This window comes from Struthio camelus, chromosome Z (assembly GCF_040807025.1).
Source record: "Struthio camelus isolate bStrCam1 chromosome Z, bStrCam1.hap1, whole genome shotgun sequence".
NCBI lineage: Eukaryota > Metazoa > Chordata > Aves > Struthioniformes > Struthionidae > Struthio > Struthio camelus.
This window is the reverse complement of record NC_090982.1, coordinates 9,728,908-9,754,342: the sequence shown is the minus strand read 5'-3', so window position 1 is coordinate 9,754,342 and position 25,435 is coordinate 9,728,908. Positions and strand designations below refer to the sequence as shown.

The following is a 25,435-nucleotide window of genomic DNA, read 5'->3' as shown; positions in this document are numbered from 1 at the left end:
GTTCACTACAGTCTGCCTTTAGCACTCAGTAAGAAATCTGTGGGCCTCTGCTGTAAAGCCCTGACCTCACAACAAGTACCAAGGGCCTCATTTTGTAGGTCTTGCTACAACGTTATTGCATTACCTGTGGTTCCTTGTCATGCTGGCTAGGATCCTTTTCATAACTCTCTGCGTAGATCCGGAGAGTAGCTCGCACATGGCTAGAAGCACTCATTCTGAAGATGAGCCTGGAAGCATCTGAAAAAACAATTCGCAGCCCCTACGGGGAAAAAAAAAGGGAGCAGCATATATATGAGGTAGCAGCACCTTTACAAATTGCAGTTCACTGCTCTAAAATAAAAATAAAACAAAAAGTGAAAAGAATAATGATTTGGATTCAATTCTTCTTCCCTGGTGACTTTGTGCAACTCATTACCCTTATTTCCCTTCTGAAGACTAGAGACAGTCTCATGTTTTCCTGACCACTGCTCATAACAAGAACTTTCTTACTGATGGCTTTTTTTGCTCTAGCTGCTTTGTTCTTGTTCTATTTCTAAGAAATTTCATTGAAATCTCAGTGGCACAGCACAAAATCAATGGCCTGAGAAATAGCTGTAAGATCAATGAGTATCAGTGGTCTGAGAAATAGTTACAGGATCCCAGGATCACAGAACAGTTGTCCTTAGTGAACACAAGAGACAGCACCAGTTCTTGCTTCTCCTGGACCACGCTTCAAGAGCTAGTTACAAAGATTTAAACAAAAGTCTGTAGTACAACTCAGGAAACTTATAGTGTTAATTTATAGTAATTAATGCACATTGAGCTGTTTGTAGAATAAAAAGGATTTATTTTTAATTCATCATGAGTGTGCTCCTTTGCTCTCATCTTAATCTCCTTTTTCTTTCCTCTTTCTCCTTTTCCACTCTATACACATGTGTGGATCCAGAGTCAATAGGCTGTCGGTACATGAGGGCTGTAAAGCAAGCAAGGTCAGACAGATGAACTTGCTCTTACTGAAGACAAAGAACTAAATTCTACAGTTAAATAGCTGCAGGGCTTTAATATTCTTCCAGTTCCACACTTGCATATCATCTAGCTCCCTTTCTGTAAATGTTACGATTAGGCTAAGTGCCACCTCTGCCATAGCACTAAACTTAATTTCCCATTAAGTGTCCTGCTGCTGCATAGTGCATGAACAGAGACCCTTGCTTCTTCTGTCTGAGGGACAGTAAGCTATCTAAAAACAATGAAAGAGGATTAAAGAGAGAAGCATTTTAGTCTTCCTTTTCTATCAGCAAGTGCCTAGGAAGACACTGGTGTTAGCAAGAGAGTGCTCCAACATGCTAAAATATGAGTGGAAACCTTTGTTTGCTCAGGTATGTGCTAAAACATTTTTAGTACCATATAAAGAATTGCTTGGTTGATATTGCCCCTTAACACTAGAAAATACGCAACAGAAAAATATCCCACATGGGTAGAAGACTGGATTAGAGAACCTAAGAGATACTGTCCATCTTTAATTTTGGTGATTCCATGAACATTTTTTAGCTGCTAGTATAGCAATATACGTTGATTTTAACATTATTCCAATGATATAATTTCAACATTCTATCAGGGCAATTTCAGTGCAACATTAATTCACCTAGTATTCTCCATATGTACAGCATATGTGACAAGCAGAAATAGTTTACATTGGGAAATCTGAGATTTAGAGCATGTTTTTCTTATAGTTTGTGAACTTTCTCTTCTCTTTCAGATACTTGCCACTAAGCCAACTTTTTGAGTTCCGAGATAAAATCTTGGCTCAAACGATGTCGGTGGGAGTTTTGCTGTTGACCTCAAAGGAATTGAGATTTCCTCCCAGATTTTTAGAAGTATATAGTCAGTATGTCATTATCTGATACTCTGAGCAATGGGGTGTCTCTTTGTGATGGCCAATTACTCTTAACTTTATGACAGTGAGGAAAAAGAAAATAAATCAAGGATTTTTGCAATTTTAGGCATAGTTTGCTTTGAATGGTTGTCAGATCTAGGATCAATAGCTCAAAGTAAGCAACATTAATGTCAACCAGCTTTAAGAGGGAAGGAAAGGAGTCTAACATATTTGCACAAAATGAATGCAAGGGACCATAAACATCAAAGCATGTGCATATCTTTCCTTCGAATGCTTAAAGAGTCATTTCGCATGTTCCTGCTAGCTCTGGCAACCCCCACAATGACATGACTAGCAAGACTGTTTGAATACTCTTCTCTATACTCCATCTTATCTGTCAATAATAGCAGTGACAAACAGTTAGTTGGCTTAGCACACCGGATGCTGAACTCTCATCACTTGTTAAGTCATGATCTTCAGAAGCAAAAGTGTTTATAAACACTTCCCCTCATTGCATTATGCCAAAATGCTCCACCAGACTACAGCATCTCTAGACCGTTAGATGCTACGGTTTATGGTACTTGGGATTCTTACGCAACACACACACACACATGACCAGTGTTCAGTCAGTTCTCTGTACCATTTGTCAGCTCTTCATTTTCTTCGTTTTGCATTTCTCAGAGACAACTGCTTGACAATATTAATTTCTACAAAGGGGTGACGAGAGCTGATACTTGTCTATAAGACCAAGACTCCTGCCATGCAGCTGAGAATACTCCAGAAAGGGGCGTTACAGAGATACAGTAGACGTGCTCCTCAAAATCAGTAACCCTAAATGCCAGAGAAAAATTGTATACAATGGCCTTTAGAGTCAGACTATCAAAGTCAACTTTAGAGTCATGATGTTTGCACCTGGAGATTTGGCACCCATTATTCACAGAGTCCAACAGCAAAAATCTGCCTTCTGACTCTCCTTTGGAAACAATCACACTGACTTCAGATTTAGCAAAGCTTTTCACTCAGGAAGACCACAGAAACTCATGAAAGTTCTTAAATGTTTATATTCTCCCACCATTTTCTGGAACTTACCGCTAAAAGCCATGAGTTAAAAACATTTCTCAAAACCAAAAGAATAACCAAAAACATTGTTACCAAATAAATATGAAAAAACACTATCTGGAGAATCAGCTATGGCACTGCATTCTCTGTAAAAAAAAAAGTGTTTTTCCCCCCATTTCTTATAGAATACCCATTCTAACATATATAGGGTTCTTTTTTGACATTTTTGAGCTTTTGTGGTCAACATGATTGAGGCAAGCTTGTGAAACTGCAAGCAGACTGCTTATGTTTGACATGATTGCATTTTTTCACCTGACATAAGCCCAGTGAGTATAATATGCCACACTAGCAATTTTATTATTAATAAGGTATTAGATACATGAACCTGCACCAGATAAAATTGTATATGCAGAATTTATAAACTGACAGAAGAGGAAAAGAAAGAGGGGTAACGTGCTGAAAAGCCCATGGGAAAGAATAGCTTTCAGTTATAATATGATGGGATACACTATTGTCACTGACAAGAATAACATTATCTTATGGGAACTGATAATTCTTTTTTCTGGGAGGAAGCAGATGAAAGGATTTAGTGCAGCTCCCACACTCAACATCTGTAGATATTTATTTTAGTCAAATTAGGCCTGCTAATGGATATTAATGAGCTGTGTGGAAACTCTGAAACAAAACTTATGTCCCATGGTTAACCCGCCAGCTTTGAAGCTCATGTGACAGTGACAGTCTTACAGGGATTCATCCTTCTTACATTAAAATCCAGTTAAAGAGTCCACTGACTTTTTAGTATTTATGAAGCACCCTCCATAAAAATAAAACTGTCACATATTGTACTAGGGTAGTTTGTTTTTCAGTGGTTTGTTGGGATTTTTTGTTTACAACTTTATAATTAAAGAAACAATAATAAATTAACATGGTAAATCAGCATGAACAAAATTAAGCAGCAAACTTGCAGCAAAATGGCTTAGGACTTGCAAAACATTATTAAAGTACAACACCGGGGAGAATCACCAATAAAAAAATTTAGTATAGCAGCAGTGTGTTAGACATAGAGGCATGAACTGAGATTCGTGCCTACGGTCAGCCCAGCAGGAACAGGTCAAGAAACAATAGTCTTTTTTATAATATGTGGCAGGTGGTTGCTTTATAGAAAACAGCAAAAGCAAAGACTGTTTTTTCTACGTGACACATGGCACCATTTGGGAAAGGGGGGACTCCCTGTGCTTGAGTCTGTATTGCTATTGTCCACACAGGCTCCATCCCTTCTTATGTTCCCTGTGACATGACTGCCTCTAGCTACGCACAGGAAACGCAAGCTAAACCAGAGGTGGATATCTTACCCAGTATGAGCTAATAGTGAGTAGGAAATGTGGTACCTGCTACAGCAAAGGAAACACCATTCTATAAATAAAAGGTGAGGCTTGTTAGCTCGGTGTTAGAAATGACATTGTAAGACACGCGTTGAAAGCTGTAAAACTTTGTTACACCATCACCACATCCCTACCTGTCTTTTGGTCACAGTGCCATCCACAGGATCCACATACTCAAAGCTGTCTGTTCTTTCCACGCTGTAGATATTGCTACCCACAGCAAACTGCTGATTGCTGAATGACTTGTCAGTGATCAAAGTTTCCAGGTCTCTCATTATGAAATATGCAGTTCTGGGTTCCAAGCCTTCATAATCAAACCTTGCATATATTAAAAAAAAAAAAAGTAGAAACAAAAAATAAGTCCTCTACTGCTGAAAAAATGTATCTGTTTTTGTAAAACTCAATGCATTCACAGTTAGCAATTTACTGCTTACTTCAAAAACCAGAGGTAGCTACTGAAATATCCACTGCAAATTAAACTAGCACATGAGCTAAGTCCTGTGCAACCTGCCAGTTATGTGCGGGCACTACTGTTCTCTACTAGCCACGTGATTCTGAGTCAGCAGAACCCATTTAGAAAAGTCATGCTCTCCAAAGTAGCACAGAAAACATCACCTACACGCAGGTAGCTTTTTGAGCTGAAGGACACAGTCAATACGGTTCTCAATTGCCAGGGGAAAAAGAGAAAACCTAGCTAAAAATGCTGAGAAACAGCTGTATGCAAAAGACATTGTGGATGAAGTCTAGAGAGAGAGACAGGCAGAAGCCAAGATAAGATCTGTGTCATGTAAATTCCTGTGAGAACAGTCCCTTTTGAGACCCTGGCAAAAATTTCTAGATCTCTGAAGGGCTTTTCCTAAGTTAAAAGTAGGCATCCAGTTATCACTAAAATTGTTCATATTGCCATATGAAAGCACAGAAACATATGCTTGAGTAAATCTTGCTGAGATGTTGATTTTTGTTCCAACACTATGTTAACAACTATTCCTATGGACTCCACATGTAAATAATTCAATGTTTCTGCCATTTGATGTCAGCAAAATCAGTTAGCCATCTACTGGAAGGGAAATAAACACACTGCTCCTTCATTTAGTAACTGCCTGCAGAACAATGGCAATCCGTGGCAGACTTTCATGCTGTGGACACACCCAACGCACGCTTAAGTGCAGCTGAGTACAGCTAATCAAGCCACGGTTGCAGAAGAATTGTCCTACTCACTGCATAACCTCCTGTGTCATTTCCTTATTCTTCTCACCTGCAGTAGTAGTGCCGGCCAAATTTTGTCCAGTGATCCCTGACAATCTCCTCCACGCTCTGCTTTCGAGCTGCTAGGATTGAAAGCCAAACTAGCACAGCCCATAATCCGTCTTTCTCTCGAAGGTGGTCAGACCCTAAAGAGACATAAGAAAAGCACATTATTTGATATTGCTGCAATCAAGAAAAGCAGGTGGGAAGGCTGGGCAAACTGCTCGTTTTAACTATGTATGTCAGACACAGTAATCAGAAAAGTATTAACTTCCACTGCTCTTGTGTCTTCTAGACCGATAACTAGAACCTATACTTAAGAGATGTTGTACCTATATATGAAAAGGTCTGTATTACTAAGCCTAAAGAAGAAGATGCACAATTACTTGGACATAAGTGGTAGAAGTGGGAAAACCTTCTTAACCCCGTTTCCTGCTCACTGACACACAGGGTATTTCACACATCTGGTAGTCTTTCCCAGAACTGGGCTCTTGGTCATGAACCAGAATATTCTGATTGATGTGGGACAAGTTCAACAACATCTCCTTATCTCCACAGATGTTCATCTGTCAAGCTGAGAAACAATTTTCCCATTCTATTAAAAATGAAGATTTCCAGAATGTTCATGACCTCCCTTCAGGACAAAAATCAAGAGCCTGAAAAACGTTTCTAAAAAAAAAGAAAAAAAGAAAAAACCCAGAAAACAATACTTTTCCTCCTTTCTCAGTGGTAAAGATTTTTGAATGCTCAGATCTAAATCTTTTCCCAGGTTTATATCTATAGAAGGAGAAAATGATCCAGCAGTAGAGACTGAGAACAATTCTGGAGTACTCATAGCTCTCTTAGCATATACTCTTGCATATGGGAGGCACAAGTTCAAGCCTAACGTGAATTCAAAGGAGCACAGACTTGAACCTGCAATTCCAATGTCCAAAGCTAGAATGTCAACATGGAGTAACGGGCTGCTCTGCAATAGACATGTAACATATCTTGACCAGCTTCTATGAAGCTAAGAAGCTCTGCCTGTTAAAATTGGAGTATATAAATCAGCAAAAAGTTTCAATAAAAACAATGTTTTCTACTAAAGGACTATTTCATGGCAAGATTCTTGGCCGCCTTATTAAGTGTCCTCTTTCTGGGGATAATTCAGAACGAGCTTTTGTGGAAATCTATATCCAAATCACATTACCCCATAATCATAAGGAAGCATGCATCTCTGAGAATTAACATACAGTAAGACCTAAGATACCTGACTGTCAGGAGATATTGAAGATGGCTACTTATTCTAATAGACTCAAGAAACTTGATCAGACAAGTCAAATCTGTGGTCATTACCCTGGCACAATGCCAGATTTGGTTGAAGTCTAACTGCAATGCTATATTTTTCTGTCTAGTCCCACATTATGGAAACGTGGCTACAAAGCAAGTGCAAAAATTTACAAGTTTTTCTTCTGGAGTGAATTGCAGTTGCTTGGACAACGTGTGCTGCTAAAAGACACTTAGCAAAATCCTCCAGGATTCAGAATGGTTGTGCAAAATATCCTCTTCCATCAAACACAAAAATCCTGTGGCAGCAAGACTGCTTTGCAGTTCTACTGCTTTGCATGATAGCCTGCAAATTCTATATGGTCATCTGTCAAAATGTTTGTTTTGCTACTAGCAGAGAACAAGGTTACCGTAATATAAATTGATTTTCTGAAGCAACTAATCCTGTGAAAAACTGTCACCAGAAAATTAAAGATGTATAAGGAAAACAGTAAGACCTGCAGAGAGCCATTGTAATTCCTAGGGTTCACTCCCCCCTCCAGTCCCTACTGATGCCTTTGACTTGCAGTCTCTACTCTTGGGAGAGAAAAAAGAGTTTCTCACATCCAGTTAGTAAGAGTCCATCGTTCTAGGCTTGTCACAGCTCTGCTTGCAACTCATGCTTCTTGCAATCCATTCAGCTTGGGGCATGTGAATGCAAAATGCCCTGAATCTTAACATTGAGAAAGTTTACTGCAGAGTTAACTAAAGGCAAATAGCTATTTTAGCACAATATCAGAGTTATATAGGTAAGATTACTGAAGAGTTGTAAAGAGGAAAAATAAATTTTTATAGAAGGCGCAGCCAAAAAAGACTTACATGAAGACTATGCTGGTGTCTACGAGTTTGTTAATACAGAACACTAGGACAGGAAATAGCGTAAAAGGATTTAAGAACTGAAACACACTATAACTTTCCTTCAGGTTTGCAAAGTAGCTGTCAGACGGTAAGAACACTTTCGTTCTGCACTTTTTTTCTGCCTTGATCTGTAATCTGAGAGCTCTTTGGCACAAGGGCAGTCCTCTCGTGCAATGCCTACCGCAAAGGCTGGGCCTCTAGGAGCTGCTGTCGTAGCAGCAGCAGGTCTCTGCATTCCCCGTTCAGAGTCTCCGGGTGCTATCACAGCATAGAGTGTTGACTAATCAGAATAAAAGGGCAGGGTTATTTATGAGCTCTCAGGGCTTTGCAATAACTTCAGATAAGAAAGGAAAAATGCCACTTCACAGGAAGTGAGCCCTTCAGATAATCAGCTCCTCACCTTTTCTACTCCCCCTTTATGATAATAGGGCTAGATCAGCTGAAGGATGCCTTCCACAGAAATAGCAAGAACGAGGCCTGCAGATACCATAGTTAGCTTTGCTCATTTACAGAGCAGATAGCACAGTCATGGTCATTCTATCATAGCCAAGTGAGTCTGTTCCCTAGATAACTTTGCCTGTGCTAGAACCAAGAAAACTAGGCAGGTTTCCACCACTGCCACTAAAAGGGATCTAGTGTATAGCTGCAGGAAAAACTGCCCAGGCACTGCTGGGACCAGTATTGGTGGGGGTCCTGGTAGCACCAGGGCCTGTCCTGACGTCCCAAGGGAGTAGGGCACCAGGAGCAGCCAGAGCAGCCCCAGCCTTGGCATTGGGCATCACTGCAAGGACAGGGACAGGCTGGGGCTGAGCAGGGCAGGTGCTCATGGGTCGGGGTCGGGGGGCGATCTGAGGGCCCACATCCAGGAAGGGGCAGGGTCGTGGTGGGGCTGAAGACAGCGCCGCTGTGGCGTCACGGGCCAGCGGCTGACAGCCCAGGGCTGGGCTGAGATGGGGGCCTGGGGCTGGGCGGTGGAGAGGCCCTGGGGACGGCGCTGGGCTAGGGGTGCCCGCAGCGCCGTGGCCACAGCAAGCTCGTCCCACCATGGCTCCTCCCTGTCCTCTTAGCCTCCCTAGATACTCATTGCTAGAACCAAAAAATTCAATTTCACCTAAATCTTGTAACCATCTCTGTTTGCTGGTATTACCAGCAACTTAAATTGCTTAAGTATCTCAACAGGTATCAGCAGCAAGTGGAGACACGGTGTAGAGCTAAACACCTCAAAGGCCTTTTCCAATATAAGTAGTGATTTATTCTTCTTTTGGGTAACACTGCACACTGCAAGCCATCAAATCATACAGTGAAAGGCACAGCATTCATTCAGCAAAATGGTCTATACATCATGTTAGCTGTGCAAAGGTCTGAGCTAAACACGGAAGAAGAGATGCATTTTGATTTAGCAAACACTTCAAATATGTTTTATTGAACCTAAACGGTCCAGTGAAACATGGGCAGAAGAATTTTTGGAATGGCCTCAGTTGTGCTCTGAGCCCTGTGCTGGCATGACTTGAGCTCATAAATCTCCATGAAGAGGGATGAGTGTATACATGTACTGTTCTTCTGATCCATTTAGCAGCTTTGGCATGTGCTATGTCCTTGTACGTCCTTCAGGACAACAAACTGATTGTTGCTTCTGTGGAAAAAGAAAACATTGGAAGAAAGCAATCCAGAGGCAAAAGCCTGGATGGAAAAATCGGGAAGCAATCCAACAGGTCCAGTATCAACAATCACTGATGAAAAATGCTAGCCTTTCAGGAATATAATAACAATAAACCTGTGTGCACAAGAAGTGTCCTAGTTAGTTCTTAGTAGGAGGGAAATTGACAACTGGGATTTCTCAGAGCTTGTTTATTCCCTCCCTTTTGTTTCACCAGCACATCCATCAACTGCATTACTATTTGTATGTGTGTTATTCTTATTGCCTTTATTTCCTTTAGCAAACTGAAACCCTTTACCAAAACTGTTTTTTACCTACTGTATCTTTGCCTGTTGGTGTCTTTGCTCACTTTCACTCTTTCTGTCTTTCTCATTTTTTCCTACTCCCCGCCTCATATGTCTGAAATAGTCGGGATGCAGCTGGCTCTAATATCTCAGTTCAGCTAACAATATATTTATTTTGGTTTATATATTCAGTATCTATAGTCATGGATCAACAGAGGCAAAACCGGTTCCTGCACAGTGGTCAAATAAAAGGTGCCTTGCAGCTCTGTACTCCTAACTAACATTGGCTGTACCTTGCTGAGGGCTCTCAGCAGTCCTAGGATTAATTGTCAGTGGTATTTTTTTTTCAGACATCCAAAAAATTAGTGAATTCTGGTCTCTGTTTAAGGAGCTGAGGCAGAAAGGGGGAACAGCAGAGTGGAGTCAACAAATTTGTTTCTGATTATGCCACTGTATCTAATTTACCTTTGATAAGGGTAATTGTAATAATGACAACTACTTTGAAAGCTTGTTTGTAAGTTAATCTGTCACACATTGCTTGATACAACTGTAGCAAAAGTTATTTTTTGCCACTTCAGCAGTCAATTGCTATGGCCACACTCAGTAAACAATCTGGGAAAAACTGACATAGCATATTCCCATTCATAAATGAGTACTCAATTTAAACAGGCTTAAAGTGAAGTCTTGAGAATCAGTGGTCTGAGAAACAAAGCAAGCTCATGCAAAAATATTTTTCTGATACTGTAAAGCTGTTGGGCATATAGGCATTCTCCTAAGTGTTATATACCTCTATATCTGAGATTTCCAAGCCGGAAACAGACAGTGAGCCCAGAGGGTCCTACGCATGTTGAAAACGTAACTGTTTTCCCCTAAATCAGTCAACTCCATTTAGTACGCTACATTCTGTTAATGTGAGTTTTAAAAGCAAAAATCAGATTTAAACAAGTAAACAGACTTGTACTTTTTTGTTTGCACTCACTTTGCAGCTTACAAATCTATCTTCCAGAGATCTGAATCTTCATGATATTTTTGGCTAATGGAGATTTGGGGGCATATCATAAAGTCACGGTATTATTTCAGTTTTGTGTTACTCTAACGGAGATACCTAGAGCTCTTTAAGGCTTTCATTACTCTCAGCAGTAGAACATCTTTATGCTCTCCACTAGTTCTTCTTTCACATAATCTTGCAGGAGAAGGCCACTAGTGTTACTGATATCTGGAAGTGTGGAGATGAAGCGCGTAAATTTATGAAAAACGCAGCAATTACTAAAGAGGCTTACACTGAAAGAAGACAAACCAACCACACAGCTCTTCTAATTCTGATTAATAGTTTGCTGAAGAAATTTAGATACTAATTGCTGCTGCTGACGCCCTTCTCTGAACTGTGTCCTGGGCATTACTCATAGCACCAGAAAGCTACTAACCTCATCTGACAAGCTCCCCACACTGCTACAAAAATGGAAGAAGTTTTTAAAGCATTGGTTCAGCTCCAAGATTAGCTGCCAGAAAACAAGTCTGGGAAACACAGCCCTATGGGATGTTTTCAAAATCTTTTGTCCTTTTATAGCAGAAAATTTGCTTTTATTTACTGGCCGGAGCAAAATCCCTTATGTTATTAAGCCAGGGCTCTCTATTATTTGGAAATTGCAGCTGGGCTGGATTACCTGGATATACAACCAATCACTCCCCAGTGTTGTCAGGTTAGTCTGACAATAGAATGTGGATCTCAAAAACCCCTTTCTCTTGCACAGAACAGTAAATTCCTTGCTCTAACCAGCTATATGGCATATTTCTTTAAATACTCCACTCTGAAAGCCAAAGTAGTGCCAAGTTTCACTTCCCTGAAGAGAGACAGTTGAGGGGAAAGCTGTAACGCTGATTCAAATGCCCAATACTAGAAGAAACTGGTGAGGATCAGGCAGTTTAGGACATTATCAAATGATCTGCAAAAAGATAAATATTTATTACTAAAACCAGTCTGCATTGCTAAAGTATTGGTCATCAGCAAACCAGCCTGTGTTTTACAAATATACCTCCTGGCGTATGAGATACTTTCAGACTGCTCCATTCAATTGACAGACAATAAGGAAACTAAGGTAGGGAGAAAAACAAACTTTATGCATCAGAGTTGTTGCATAATTGCCCTATATACCATCGGTTTTCATTTATGCAGAAACTACACACACCGAGAAATTTAAAACCCAGCGCTCAAGTTGTCTGGATGCCCATGGGTTTGAATCTTGAGGGTTCATACTAGTCTTTATATGACATTAGCAAAAATGCAATGTCAGGGGACCTTCTGTGCTGTTGATGAAGTGCCACAAGTGCAACAGAGCTCATCTGACCAGACTAGACCAGCACGGACAGCTAACAACATGTCGTTCAAGCAAATCAGATGGCACCCTTATAAGTCACAAGAGACAGGATTTATCAGGAATCTAAAGGATTAAGGAGAGGAGAGGAGGAGAACCAGATTAAGACAGGATCAGAGAGAATGCTAGGAATGCAAAGACTGGTGTGAAGTCAGGAGAGGGGAGCTGAAAAATGGGAAGAGAGGCTATAGCACAAAATACAATTGGTCTAGGGATCCACAAAAGAATACAAGTGAAGGCAAAAAAGCCTTCAGGAAGGAAGGTAGATAGAGAGGTTACTAGGACACCTTGCTCTCCTAGTAGAACAGGCAAGCCTCCAAGAGGCCCTTCCTTAACCTCCATGAGACACGTGTCCCTCTGTTCAACAACTATGGGCTACTTCAGGCACCGAGGAAGTTAGGCCAGCACAGAGCAGTGATGCCCTCGGTGTTTCAGTAGGTCAGCACAGCCCTGAAACCACTTCTTGCCATTTCTGTATAAGTGATCTGCAGGTGTAAAGTCCACCAGTGCCTGGAGACACTCTGCTTTGGAAGACCCCAACATGGATGTCAGGTCAAGCCATTTCAAGGTCAGATAAATTTGATGTGGCACCATAAACTTTTCCTGACAAATCTGCTTTAAAGTCAGGCCTCCACTAGCCAGCTAGAGATTTTCCCCTTTTCTCTGAGATGGGACACATTTGCAAGAGTGACACATCAACATCGTTGGATGCAGATGCTCCAGGGGCCATCCTTCCAAACAGGAATAGGCTTGAAGAGGTGATTTGTCATGGCATATGGCGCATACAGGTTATCCCTGCTTGCTTTACAGACCTCCACAGACAAAACTGCATGTAGTAGGAGGTGCTGCACTCAGTGGGGTCATGGTGCCCAGATGCGCTGCAGTCTATGGGAACCCAACATCAGGCTCCTTTAGGCTCCTTCTAGTCACAAATCACCTCTATCCTCCTTCAGTATGATGATGTAGGCATGACTTTTTTCCAAATAATTTGGTTGCTAATGGGGTCTTCTTGATAACCACCCATGTTTCATGGAAATATGTATCTCTGGATGGACAGGAGGAATTCAATATTTAGAGAGAAGGGGTTTCAGAACTGGCCTGGAGAAAAAGCATTAAAAAGTAGTGAGAGTTGAAAACTCCCTGGTCCAGACTTCTCACCGGCAAATGGAGAGACAGAGCATACGACAGAAAATGACAAGAGTTTCTGAAAGATACAAGATTTTCCTGCTTCTGAAAATGCCCCTTTCTCTAAGCTTTCTAAAATTGTCACTCAAAAACTCTCTGAATACCACTTGAAAATATCTATCCAAAAGATATGTACATCCAAGTCAACAAAACAAGTCTGGGCCAACCATAGCAATCAAGCCCAGGCATACAGGTTGCTAATCATGGAACAGTAGCTCACATTCACAACACAAAGGAAAATAAACATTCGTTATTCATTTTAATTCTCTTACTTCTTACAGACAGACGCTCAAAGAAATCTGAGACAGTCTTGCTTCTTCTCTCAGAGTCCATCCAGAAAGTCATAGAAAAGTTAATGAGAGACTAGTGCATGAAAAGGCATGTGCGTGACTTAGAGGCTTCAGAAGGGCGTCCTCATTTGTAAACAAGCACCATCCAGCTCTAATTGACTTCAACTAACAAACTTAATATTTGACTTAACTCAGTCAAAACAATATGAAGTTTGTACCCAAATTTGACTACATGATAAGTAACTTTCTAAGAAAAGCTGTAGCCAATGAATTATTCCACCAAAAAAGAACTTCATGGAACTCATATCAAAATACATGACTAGCCAGGCAAACAGTTAAGTTATTCAACATAACCCTGCTAAACAAAAAAAAAAAAAAAAAAAAGAGGAAAGAATTGCTTTGACAAAATTCGGGAGAGAAAAAGAACAAACATTGTGAAATTTATTCAGTTTTTCTCGTAAATACGTGTGCAGATTTATATACTACAATCTCTAAATGTCTGCTCTGAATGCTTCCTCTGAGAATATTGAATTCATAGGGGCTGCTCAGCTTTGTCATTCGTACTGCACTGTATTGTTTGACTAGTTCTTGGGGCAGACAAGGGGAAATACTTTGGGAAAACATAGATGCTAACATGCAATGCAGTTGATTTCATTCTAGATGATTTTATCACTATCAGACTTTCCTGTGATTATGATGTCCTAAAGAGGGATGCCTGGAACAGGTTTGATTAGACATACCAAATCTCACACTCTGTGTACCAAATGCTGTTGCTGTCTGTGATGAAAAACCATTAGAGTGGGACCAGTGCGACCTTTCACATTCCAGCCAGAAGAGTACAACTCCAAAAGTTGTGCAGACAGCAATAAGATGGCCTTGGGCTCCTGAATATCTATTTCTTATATTTTTCAAACCTCTAGGTGTGCGGACACCAGAGGTTTGAAGTGGACTCTCAAGACTGGAGCAACTGATAGCCCCCAGTTGCTAATTTGCTGATTAATTTGCTGATTTTTTCAGCTCTGACTTTAGGCACTCAAGAAAATCACTGTCATTAAAGGTCTGTGGAAAGTTTTGATTAAGGATTGCTTACCAGTGCCAAAGCTTTCCTCTCCGCAAAGTGAGCAACGTCCAGAGTCCATGAGATTGGAAAAATATCTCCACCCTGTTGGTGTTTCATATACAGGAACTTTCATTACTTTAGCCACTCTAGAAAAGATACAATAAAATATCACACAATTAACATAGTGCTTTTTTTACATGATTTTTGATCAGCTGAAGAATATATCTTGCTGCAGGTCTTGCTGCATCTCTTTTGTACTCTGCAGGTGGGCTACGAAGTAAAACAAAGGAGAACAGATCAAAAGTGTCATTCAGAACTGATTCTTGTCTTAGCATCTGACTTCAGTCAGAACCTGCATATGTTTATACACTCTAAGTGCAGGATTTTGATAAAGAAGGAACCTTAGCTAAACAGGCTTTATCAGGATCTTTCACTTCTTAGTGAGCACCAATCAGTTATAACTACAAATACACAGATATGTTATATTAATATTTGCAATGAAAGTTATAATACCATATAACCATGTTCAAGTACCTTCCTTCATAAAACATAGGTGGCCCACTACTACACACTTGCAAGAAACTTTTTATTTCTACTCATATATTCAAAGTCAAGACAATATAGGACTGTTTATATGTGCAGTATCTGCTCTAATCAAGCTTTCCCAGACCTGACGGAGTCTGAATTTACTTTCCCTATCTCCTATGACACATCTACACAACAATGCTCCTCAGCTATTTAGCTGACTTACCGATATTCTCAAGAATCAAATAAAACCACTCTATGTGCTGGATCTGCCCTCCCTTCCTTAGGTTGCCAAATGGCAATTATTCCTTTTACAGATTACGCTGAAAAAAATCCTTGCTTGGACTAAAAACAAAAAAAGAAGAAGAAGAAACCCCAGATCCTCTAAGAACTCATTACCGAGCTGAGGATTTATCCAGAATGAATATTACCATTCTTCTTGTTCCTAATCATATTTGCTTGTTTTTATTTTGTGCTTAACATTCTCAACCTAATGTTTTTTAAGATAAAAATAAGACTTAGGAAATAGTCAAGCAATCTAACTGACTAACAAGGACCTTAATACCTCCTCAGGACTGCTGCAACAATCACACCTATCCAACAGTTCTTAAATCCCACCCCATAGAAAAACTCTTGAAGTGAGACAGTTTGTCTGATTTTAGCTGCAGCCAGGCCCACACAAAGCAGCTCACTCAGGTGGGATTCATTCCACCTAACACTATCCACCCAGAAGTGAAGTGTCGAGGCTAAAGCAGTCACCTCTCTGATCAATAGAAAAGTTCTGTCTTTAGAGAGTCTTTCACCCTGTCTTAAAGTAGATGTATAAGGCAGATAGGATGAACTGCCCAAACATGGACATTCTGACTCTTTTGAAATCTGCTACCTAAATGCTCCAGATAGATAGTTCAGCTTTTAAACATTCTCTCTGAATTCCTTAACTTGCTAATCACCTCTGTATTAAGTCCCCAAATCCACTGTTTCTTCCACATAATAGATATCCACTGATAGACCTAAATCTTCAGATATTCAGCCTAAATGTTCATTTTGTCTTTATATATTAAACTGAAAAATGATGTTTTATGAATGAGATCATACAGGAACTGCTGATACTTATTTCAAAAGGAACTAGTGAGGTATGTGAAGAAACAAAATATTATCAGAAGGTTTGATCTTAAACTTGAGACCTATATTGATCAACATCAAGGGTTTATCAGGGCTCTTACACTTCTCCAAGATTTCTGTTAACTAGGCTAGTACTGAAAACATAGATGGTAATTCTGTTGGCATGAGGTTTATTTCAAACTAAGCCTTTCAAGTAAGCAAGCAAGCAAACATAATATACGAATAAACAGAATTTTATAGCAAAATATGGTAGCTTGTTTCTTGTAACATGTTTTCATTCCTGAGTCTAAGACTTTAACAGAGTAAATAAGTAGAAGGAGCAAATTAGGTCAACTTTAGCCACTTCTGTTCAGTAGCACGGGGAAAAAGACAGCCACATAATGTCACACACAAAAGGTGCAAGATCTAGTAGATAATGGACTAGATAACATATCACATTGTAATCCTAGATCATGTCTGCTATTAGCTGTGCTCAGAGGAGGTTCATTTCCTGCTCTATGTCTGTTTTTCCCAGTTAGGCTGTCACTTCTTTAGGTAAGGACTAGCTCTGTTTTCATAGAAATAGAACATGAAAAGGCTTCAATCCCAGCTGAGTAATGCAAACTACAGTAACCTTTAAAACAATCTTTTCTGGCACAAAGCTTCAGAAAGGTAATAGTACTAATAAACAAATACTCTACACTAACATTTAAATATTATAATATATGACAAGATCGCCATATCATCTCATCAAGATAGCAGTGGGCAGAACCCCATCCGCAGTGTGGGGCTATATAATGATTAGAGGGTGCTAATGGGAGAAAATAAAGCCCCCCAAATTATCCCTTTCCATAGAGCTGTGCCTACAATCTCAGTAATACGAGCAGAATGTACATTTCATATACAATAGCCTTACAGAACCAGTGTATCTACCAGTACTATTTACTGGCAGCAGATCATATGTGTCAGTAAATAAAGGGAATAGTCCCAGTGGGTCCGGACCTACAGAAACATCTTTGAAGAGCACTGATTCACGTGCTGCAGATTCTTCTAGCAGTATACAAAGCAGTTAAATAATGTCTCTTGTATGTAGCTGTTAATCTCAAGAATACACTGCTACATGTCCCTAGCAGTGAATAGCTGCTTTCGGAGACTCTGTACTGGCTTCATATATGCACAAAATGCTTCAGTTTCCCATGTTAACTGTGTGACATCACTAGAACTGAGCATGAGAGCTATAAAAGGCACACTAAGAACTGAAAGCATCCACTTTTCTTTTATTGTCATATTATGGAAATAAAGGATCATCAGTGGAAGTCTCAGTAAGTACAAAATGTGCCTTTATGTAATTTATAGGCAATTAGAGCAAATGATCACCCCAGAAATCATGAGAGGGATTCCCACAGGAAGGCATACAAACAGGAATAATATCTTGCGTTATATTAATCAAGTAACAATGAAGACTACAGGAAAATAAGCTCATATTCTGCACCTGGGAAATTACTAAATCTTCAAAGCCAGAGAAAACAGAGATTAAATGTTAGAAAGGGGAGGGATTTAAATTCCTGTGCAACTATGTCTTTCTAAACAAGCAGAAGTATAACTGGATTCAGTACAGAGAAGGTAAAAAAAAAAATCTTCATTTAACAAAACCTTTTTTGGAGTTGCAAAATAAACAAGTCTCTGGTCACCATCCCGCTCTCCTATAGCCCAAATGACAAAATCAAAACTGTCAGACACTGCTACACTGAGTAGCCAGATACACAAAAAAGTCTGCCAACTCATCCAAAGGGTGGCATTCCTCCTGAACTAAAATTTGTAAATGGATGTATATGCACTACAGAAGCTTTTCTGGGACTTCCTAATGCAGCATACGACTTCGTAACAAGCTTGAAAGAAACTGAGAACATTTTATTCTACTAGGCAAAGAAATGCTTCAGATGCGCATAACTGGATTTCTGGAAGTTATAATTCAGAAAGCACAAATGCTAGTGAGCCAAGGTAAAGGTTCTTGTTTTGTCTGTAAGGTTCTCAGATTCGTTAATTACAGTCCACGATGTTTTTAGCTATGTGCCTTCACAGGATAGTTCAAACAACTCTAAATATATGCAGTATTTTAAATTTCTTTTCTTCCTTCTGTATGTTCCCATTGGGGTCTGTTTGTGTTCTTGGATCTCTAAATCTGGGGAGCTACAAATGGAAATCAAGTGCTTACCATAAAGTTTTCACTGTTCGTAGGAGATCTCTTGGTTCAGACAGAATACTATTTTTCTCAGAGACTGAGTTTTGGAACTGGTGCTGCCTTTAAAGAGATTCTAACCTGTAGAGATCGTGAATGCATCATCGCACTCATCTCCGAGTAAATCTGGCATGTTCTTACACATGTATATATACATATGTACGATACATCAGCATCAAGATACAGATGCAGTAGGGCTCCTGATAAGACAATACCCCGAACTCTGATTCCTGTGGGTGTAGGTATTAGCTATCAAAAAGGCCAACTGGATGGATGGAATGTACTTTCCACCTAGTTCAAAGTAAAATCTGGAGGAAAATATGCCTTATAAACAGGATCATATTCCTAGTCCATTTGAAGTAAAAACAGTCTATTTATGTCTCACCACACAGTTGATATACCTGTGTTTATATGTTCCGTGAGAATGAACTATGTAGAAGCAATAAAGCAAACTGTGGATATTCTGGGTCTTATCATCTCAGACATTTAATGGGACAGACTTCAAATAGTACTCTTGCTTGCCTTCTACATCAATGAGATTACACAATAAAGTTATTTGTGCCTGTGCGTAGCACTAGTTAGCTCTTGCTAGGCTGAGACAGAGGTATATACACTTGGACCTAAACTGTAGGACAATCCCTTTAGCTATTGTGCTTATATTAGAACAGATTGTATTTATGTTTCCAGCATGTTGAAACACAAATTAAGGAGAAAAAAAAAAAATCCAAATAAGAGGGAAGTGTTCTTTTTGCAGTGACACATATTTTTTGCAACTATATTTTGTGAATTTAAAAAAAAAAGGGCAACAGCTGTTTTTAGATGGGGAAATAATAAAGTGAGCTTTAAAAAAAAAATTACTGTTAAGGTTTTATAGTTAAATTTATCCTCCTGCTCTAGAACTTCACACTCATTTTTATTTTGGAGAGCTAGCCCCACATTACCTATACTGATCTTCCACTTTTTATTGAAATATTAGAAGAACAAAATGCAGCTGTGAGAAGGAGCTTGAGTTATTTCATCACTAGAAAAAAGAATCATGAAAGAGTTTAGTACCAACACAGAACTGTTAAGCCAGTTCTGGATCTCTTCAATAAGAGCCATCAAAGCCTGAGCTGGCCAGTTCATAATGAAACTAATAATGAACGTAATAATAAGGTTCACAGTGAAGACCAGAATTTTTGAAAACTTCCTGCCAGGAAAAAAAAAAAAGTTAATAACTAGTTCTAAAATTGCCTCAGAAAGCCCTCACAGACTAATGTGGAAAACTTATCTGCCCTTCACGAGGCAACTGAATTGCTTATTTCACAACTACACATCAAAATGCCCCTGATATTCTTCCTTGTACTTCATTGCATTATGCATGTCATCTAACTGGGAGAATACCTGGGTATAGGACTCTCCACAGCCCAAATCATTTTTCTTGGTGTTAGAGCAAAATTATGATTCTGCCTAAACTGTGCATAAAGGTCACCTTACATTGAACAGATTTGTCCTCTTATATAAAAGGCTTAAACACCCTCACGATACCTTTCTCTCTCTCAGTTTCCATCCAGCGGAGACAACAGACTATTTTTCACAGATGGACTAATAAAGGCCAAGTGGCCCTTAAGAGTATCCCTCAGTGGCTGTGGCTTTGTACTAACAAAACACCACTCACTTCAGCAGAATTACCCTGACTTACCTCAATTAAAGTCAGAGAAGAGTCTGCTCCGACCTATTCTCTACAATGTCACAAGAAGTGCTAACAAATACATATCATTTAGATACAACAAATGGCCAAGGGCAAGCTAGCTTTCTTGTGCCCAGTGAAACTTTGATAACTTCTCAGAATAGATCAGTCAATCAAACACAATTATCCTGCCAAAGTCATGATGGCTGTTCACCACAAAGATAAAGGTCATAATACTGGAGAAAGGGCTTTCTTTGACAGGTCTCATGATATGCTGTTAATAACTGGTTAGAGCTTTGCATTGCAGGTGGAATGCTGGCTGCAATCAGCTCCAGCTTTGTCTTCATTTTGGACTCTTACCTTGGAGGAAGAAAGAGTTATTAATAATAGAATCACTAAGGAAGCAGTTACTGCATGTCTTTGTCTCTCTTGTCTTCTAAAACCTGCAGGTGTCAGGTAAACATTTCAAAAATACTGACAGACACTTGGGTGAGAAGACCTCAGAACACAGACCCACATTTCACTAACGCATTTTTCCAATGCAACTCACCTCTCCGGAGCCAATACCGAGGCAGGCAGAGTGCAGTAATCTTTAGACCACAATGAGCCTGATTCTGCAGGGGCTAAGCACTCTCAGGCCCTGGCGAAGTCAACAGGAACTGAAGGAATTTGTGAAACAGACTAGTAGGCCATTGCGTTTTTCCAAAGATTGAACCTGTATAACAACTCTTTTTAGAGTTACTGGCTACACACCAAATATGTTCCATATTGGGGCTTCCAAATCACTACTCTCTACTTCTGCCATGGAGGTGTCTCCTCTAATCTCCAGGTCATAAAAGCCTCATTTGATATAAGGCCTGAAGCATATTTTATTCTAAAGTTAAGATTATGATTTGAATAAAATTAAAAGATGTTTTTCTTGCCAGTCCTGTAGCCTTTCTTCATACAAAGAATGAAAATATTCCAAGTAAGGATCTGCATTTTCTTTATCTAGAAAATCACTTCACTAGCTGAAAAAACAGCAAGTTAGCTTGGCACAGTCTAACCCTGACGAATCCATGTTGCATTTCATCTGATATTTTAATTACTGATATGCTTCGGAATTGTTTTAACACGCTGGATACTTCTGAGATCAAAACAACTGACTTATATTTGTCCATGCCACTTTTTTCCTTTCCCTTTTTTAGAGATCCTGCTTTAGCTACTCTCTAACTGTATAGCACAATCTTTGCTTTGACAGACTTGCTTAAGAGTACTTGCAAGTGAACCTAAAATTGCAGGGCTTCGTTCTTCTGCAGCAATGAGATGCCACCCAGGATTGAACTGACGGTATCATGCTGCCACAGTTTCTTTTCCATCTCATCATTTGCTTTAGTCATCTCATTCCACCGCCAACTTTGAAATTATTTGGTTAAGGAAAGAAAACATTCTTAAAACTTTATTGAAAATCAGATGCAATATTCACTGAAGTATTTTCAGTTATACGTAGAGTCCCCATCCCATTCTCATTGCATGAGGTTTCCACCCATTCTTTCTCTGTTGTCTTCTTGCTGATGTTGAGGACCCTTTTGCCACTTCTTTTCTCAACTTCTGGAAATGTAACTCAGCTGAGCTTTGCTCAGTCCCCTCTTGATTCCTATTATTCCTCCACAAGCAGGAACTATAAGCTAAACAGTTAACTTTTTTCTTCAGTCTCATCTGTAAGTCTCTCCTTTTTCATTTTAACTGTGAAACTCTCGTAAGCCTGTCAGAAATTCGCAGCAGTAGCAATGACAGCACCAGCACTGGCACCACCTATCCTATGAAACTGACGCCCTGCTTCTGGATGTTTTCACTCTGCCTGCACCGCCTTCCCTTAAAAGGTCTCAACTGCATATTGTTGAAGGAACAGAACTAAAACAACAGTCACCCCCCTTATATGGTCAACTATTACAGTGTTACTCCTTCATGGGCTTTAATTTATTAAGCAAAAAGCGGCGGAATGCTAAGCCCTTGCACACAAAACAGATAACCAGGACACTTCACTAAGATAAGATGTAAACTGCCATGGCTGGCAGAGGGGTTGTCAGGAGCACAAGGCAGAAGAAAAACATTTAGTGGATTGCAAGTTCATTTTCTTCCTGTTTTCTGGCACGCTATATTTCGCAGAGAAAGATCGTAACAACAGATAAATCGACAAACAAAAAGCATCTGAAAACAGTCTAGCTACAAAGGATCTAAAACCATTTGGCTTTTTTTGTTTTTGTTCCTTCCCTGAACATTCCCCTCCCTCCCCCCTCCCCAAGTTTTAACTCTAAGACTTTTCTGCAAGGGAAACAAAGGTACACTGAAACAAGGTCTAGTGTTCAAGGGTAGTCTCTGGCTTGAGAATTAGTAACTTCAGGTGGGGTTTTTTTTGGCCGATGTTAATTCTGAGGATGCATGTGGGTTGCTAATAAGACTGCAGAAATCGTCTCCTTGTTAAATTTTATCCAGGACCACTTGAATTCCCTTTCTATCAATGGAGCCTCCTGGCACTCATGCAAAATAACTGTGATGCCAGCTTACTGTTCCAGTATCCTCTCCTGCCCTTCAACCCCACATTGGTCTTTCCCTGCGTCTGAAAGCTTTCAACAACACAAACATCCCACTAGCAAGCCAAAGTCCTATAAACACTACCTACCTTTTTCATGCCCTTGTAACACATAGCAACCATATGTACAAGCAATTTACTTGAGCTGCATGGAGTACATTCATTTTCAGCACAACCACCACAATACTCCAAGGAAATAAACTGTTGCGTGAGAGCTCAACCCTTTGGCTTTAAATTCCTGAAACAAACAAATTAAAATTTAATACCTCCCTTTGGGCCTTTCAGGTTCATTGGAGTTTTTTTTTGTCTCCTGTAGCAGCACACTTGAAAAGACTCACACCATCATAACGACCGTTTAAACACTCATCAGGGAACTCAGATTCCCAAATGCACATACAGCATGACAGTGGGAGTTATTTACATTCCTTATTGCCACCTATAGGCCGGACTGTGAACACATAATTCAATATTTCATATCACCAAGTTTTCTTGCACACAGATTCTGTAACAGCTCAATCAAATGAGGCAAGCATCTTGTGCAACATACAGAAAAAAAAATAAAAGACAGCACTTTTAAAAGTCCATGAGACGCTTACAAAATAATGGTAAACTAATTTGTGTCCCAGTCCCAACAGGCACATCTCTGGTTCAGTCCCTAGGGGGAAAAGTAAATTCACGTGCCTAACTTCATAGCCAACTGGAGCTAGGGGAGTGCTGGGGAACTGAAATATTTTCCCAGACGGGCCTACAGCTGCAGCACTACTACTTCAAAACTCTGAGAAAGGACGGGAGACTGCCTCTGCCCCTTCCCTGCTGTTTAAGGAATAAATTATTGATGTAAAAATAGACAGCATAGCTCTCCTTGCCTTCAAGACTAATGTGATCATCCTGTCCACTATAGGCAGGAGGTGTGCGGGTACTTTTTATGGACACGGTATTTCAGCCGAGTCTTCCTAATTTGTTCTGGACTGAAATGCCATTTCTACAGAATTCATTGGTGAATAGGGACAGTAAACGTACCTTCAGTAAACACAGTAAGCAGACAGCATGCAAAGCTGAACTGTTTCACTTCACATTCACAGGTGCTGCAAGCAGGCTAGTGTCACCATGATAAAACCACTGCTGTCGTAAAAACTACCAACGGCGTGCAAGCTATATACGTATTGTTAAAATGAGATTGCTACCACCCCCAGTCTGTGGTTAAGGGGACTGTGAGTGGTTAAAGTATCTTTACCTGAGAAGTCAAACCATGCTTAAGAAGTTGCACTGGAGGAGGCCTGATACCCAGGCTTTGCTTTTTAGGCCATAAATATAAGGTTTTTTAAGCGTTCCTTGCTAAAATCTAGAGTAGGACAGAGTCCTACCGGTGTGATTCCAGCACAGAAAAAAGCTCTCTGAAGAGCTAAGTGCTTAAGAGGCTTTAATTGAAATTTGTTCATGTGGAAACTGTCTAAGTTTCCTTCATTTTGAAGAAATACGGCATTAAAGAAATTCCACCCCAGAAAATGGACTTCATCAGAAATCTCTTCTTCAGACAGAAAACTGGCCAATGAGGCTACAACATCTGCTTCTGCTCAACCAGACTATCATGGTATGGACAGTGCTGTCAGCATAAAAGCACTTTAGCTCAGAGTAAAATAATGCACAATTCTTCACAGTCTCCAGAAAACCCCTCCCCCAAATCCCCACTGTCAGCTTCAAAAAAAAAAAAAAATCACTTTGACAAATTTTGGCCTGGAACAACTGTTCTGAAAACAACCAAAGTGGACACAACCGCTAGACTCTAGAGGTCTTCTGTGAGCACAATAATAATAAAATAAAGTCGAATAATACTTATTAGTGGTATTTGCTACCTTAAGACACTAAGAAGCATTTTCTTGAAACTGCTTTGAAAATCAGAATTCTTCTGGTCATAAATACGATTGTAGGTCAAGAGAAGAAAAATTTGTTCTTGTATTTTTAAAGGGACAAATTATTTTATCATAATGAGAAGCATTTCATTCCAGAAGAAATATTTGTTTTATTATTACAGGCAGTGGAACGAGGCCTTACATGAATTAAAATCTAACTGCTGTAAATGATTCTGTTACTTTGTAATAAGAATTAGTTGAGTGTAAAATTCTCTTCCTAAACTAGTTATAGTTTTACCTATTTCGAGCTTCTCACATGGCTAACACTTCCTTTTTCTTTCGCTCCAGTAGAATATTGCATGCCAGAATGAATCCTCTGTGTTTAAAATTAACCGAGACCATCAACCTGAACGCCTATATCTAGACCGACTTTGCTTAAAGCAGGAGTTTATTCTAAGTATAGAATTGATACCAGTGTCCTTTTCTGCAGCGTGTGAGGGAGAACACAGACATAGCAGGACAAGAAGAAACAATCCAGCAGCCCAGAAGCAAGCCTGCAGCATTTCTGAGGTGCAGCTCCACAGAATTCATACTCCAAATATTTGTGGGGGGAAGACTAAAGTGACTTAATGTCCTGTTGGACACCACTAATGTTAGGCACCCCTGAAGGCTCCAGAGTCATTAAAACATACATCTATACTGTGCAAGGCAGCATGGTTCATGGATCTACAATCTCATGCTCCTCCTATCCCTACCACTTCCATGTCTGCTTCTGTCTTCCCAGCCCTGCTCCAGCACAAAAACCATGCCAGGATTTACAAAGAGAAGCAACCTGGGAGGCTTGTGATAGGGGAATGCTGACTCAGCTGCCATACAACCTTAGTTTCTCCTTCAAAGAACAACAAGCATTTTATACAAAGGCTGAGGGCC

The 25,435-nt window shown here is 39.9% G+C and overlaps 1 protein-coding gene across 1 annotated transcript in view; it reads right to left on the bottom strand.

Annotated features, from left to right (window-relative positions):
- Positions 1 to 25,435, bottom strand: part of PGM5 (phosphoglucomutase 5) — a 74,986-nt gene that overhangs the window by 14,310 nt on the left and 35,241 nt on the right. The window contains exons 7-10 of the mRNA XM_068928257.1: positions 14,580 to 14,695; positions 5,549 to 5,684; positions 4,428 to 4,611; positions 125 to 259 (exon numbers count right to left, since the gene is read on the bottom strand). Coding sequence (XP_068784358.1) covers positions 125 to 259; positions 4,428 to 4,611; positions 5,549 to 5,684; positions 14,580 to 14,695 — 571 coding nt within the window. The remainder of the gene's footprint in view (positions 1 to 124; positions 260 to 4,427; positions 4,612 to 5,548; positions 5,685 to 14,579; positions 14,696 to 25,435) is intronic.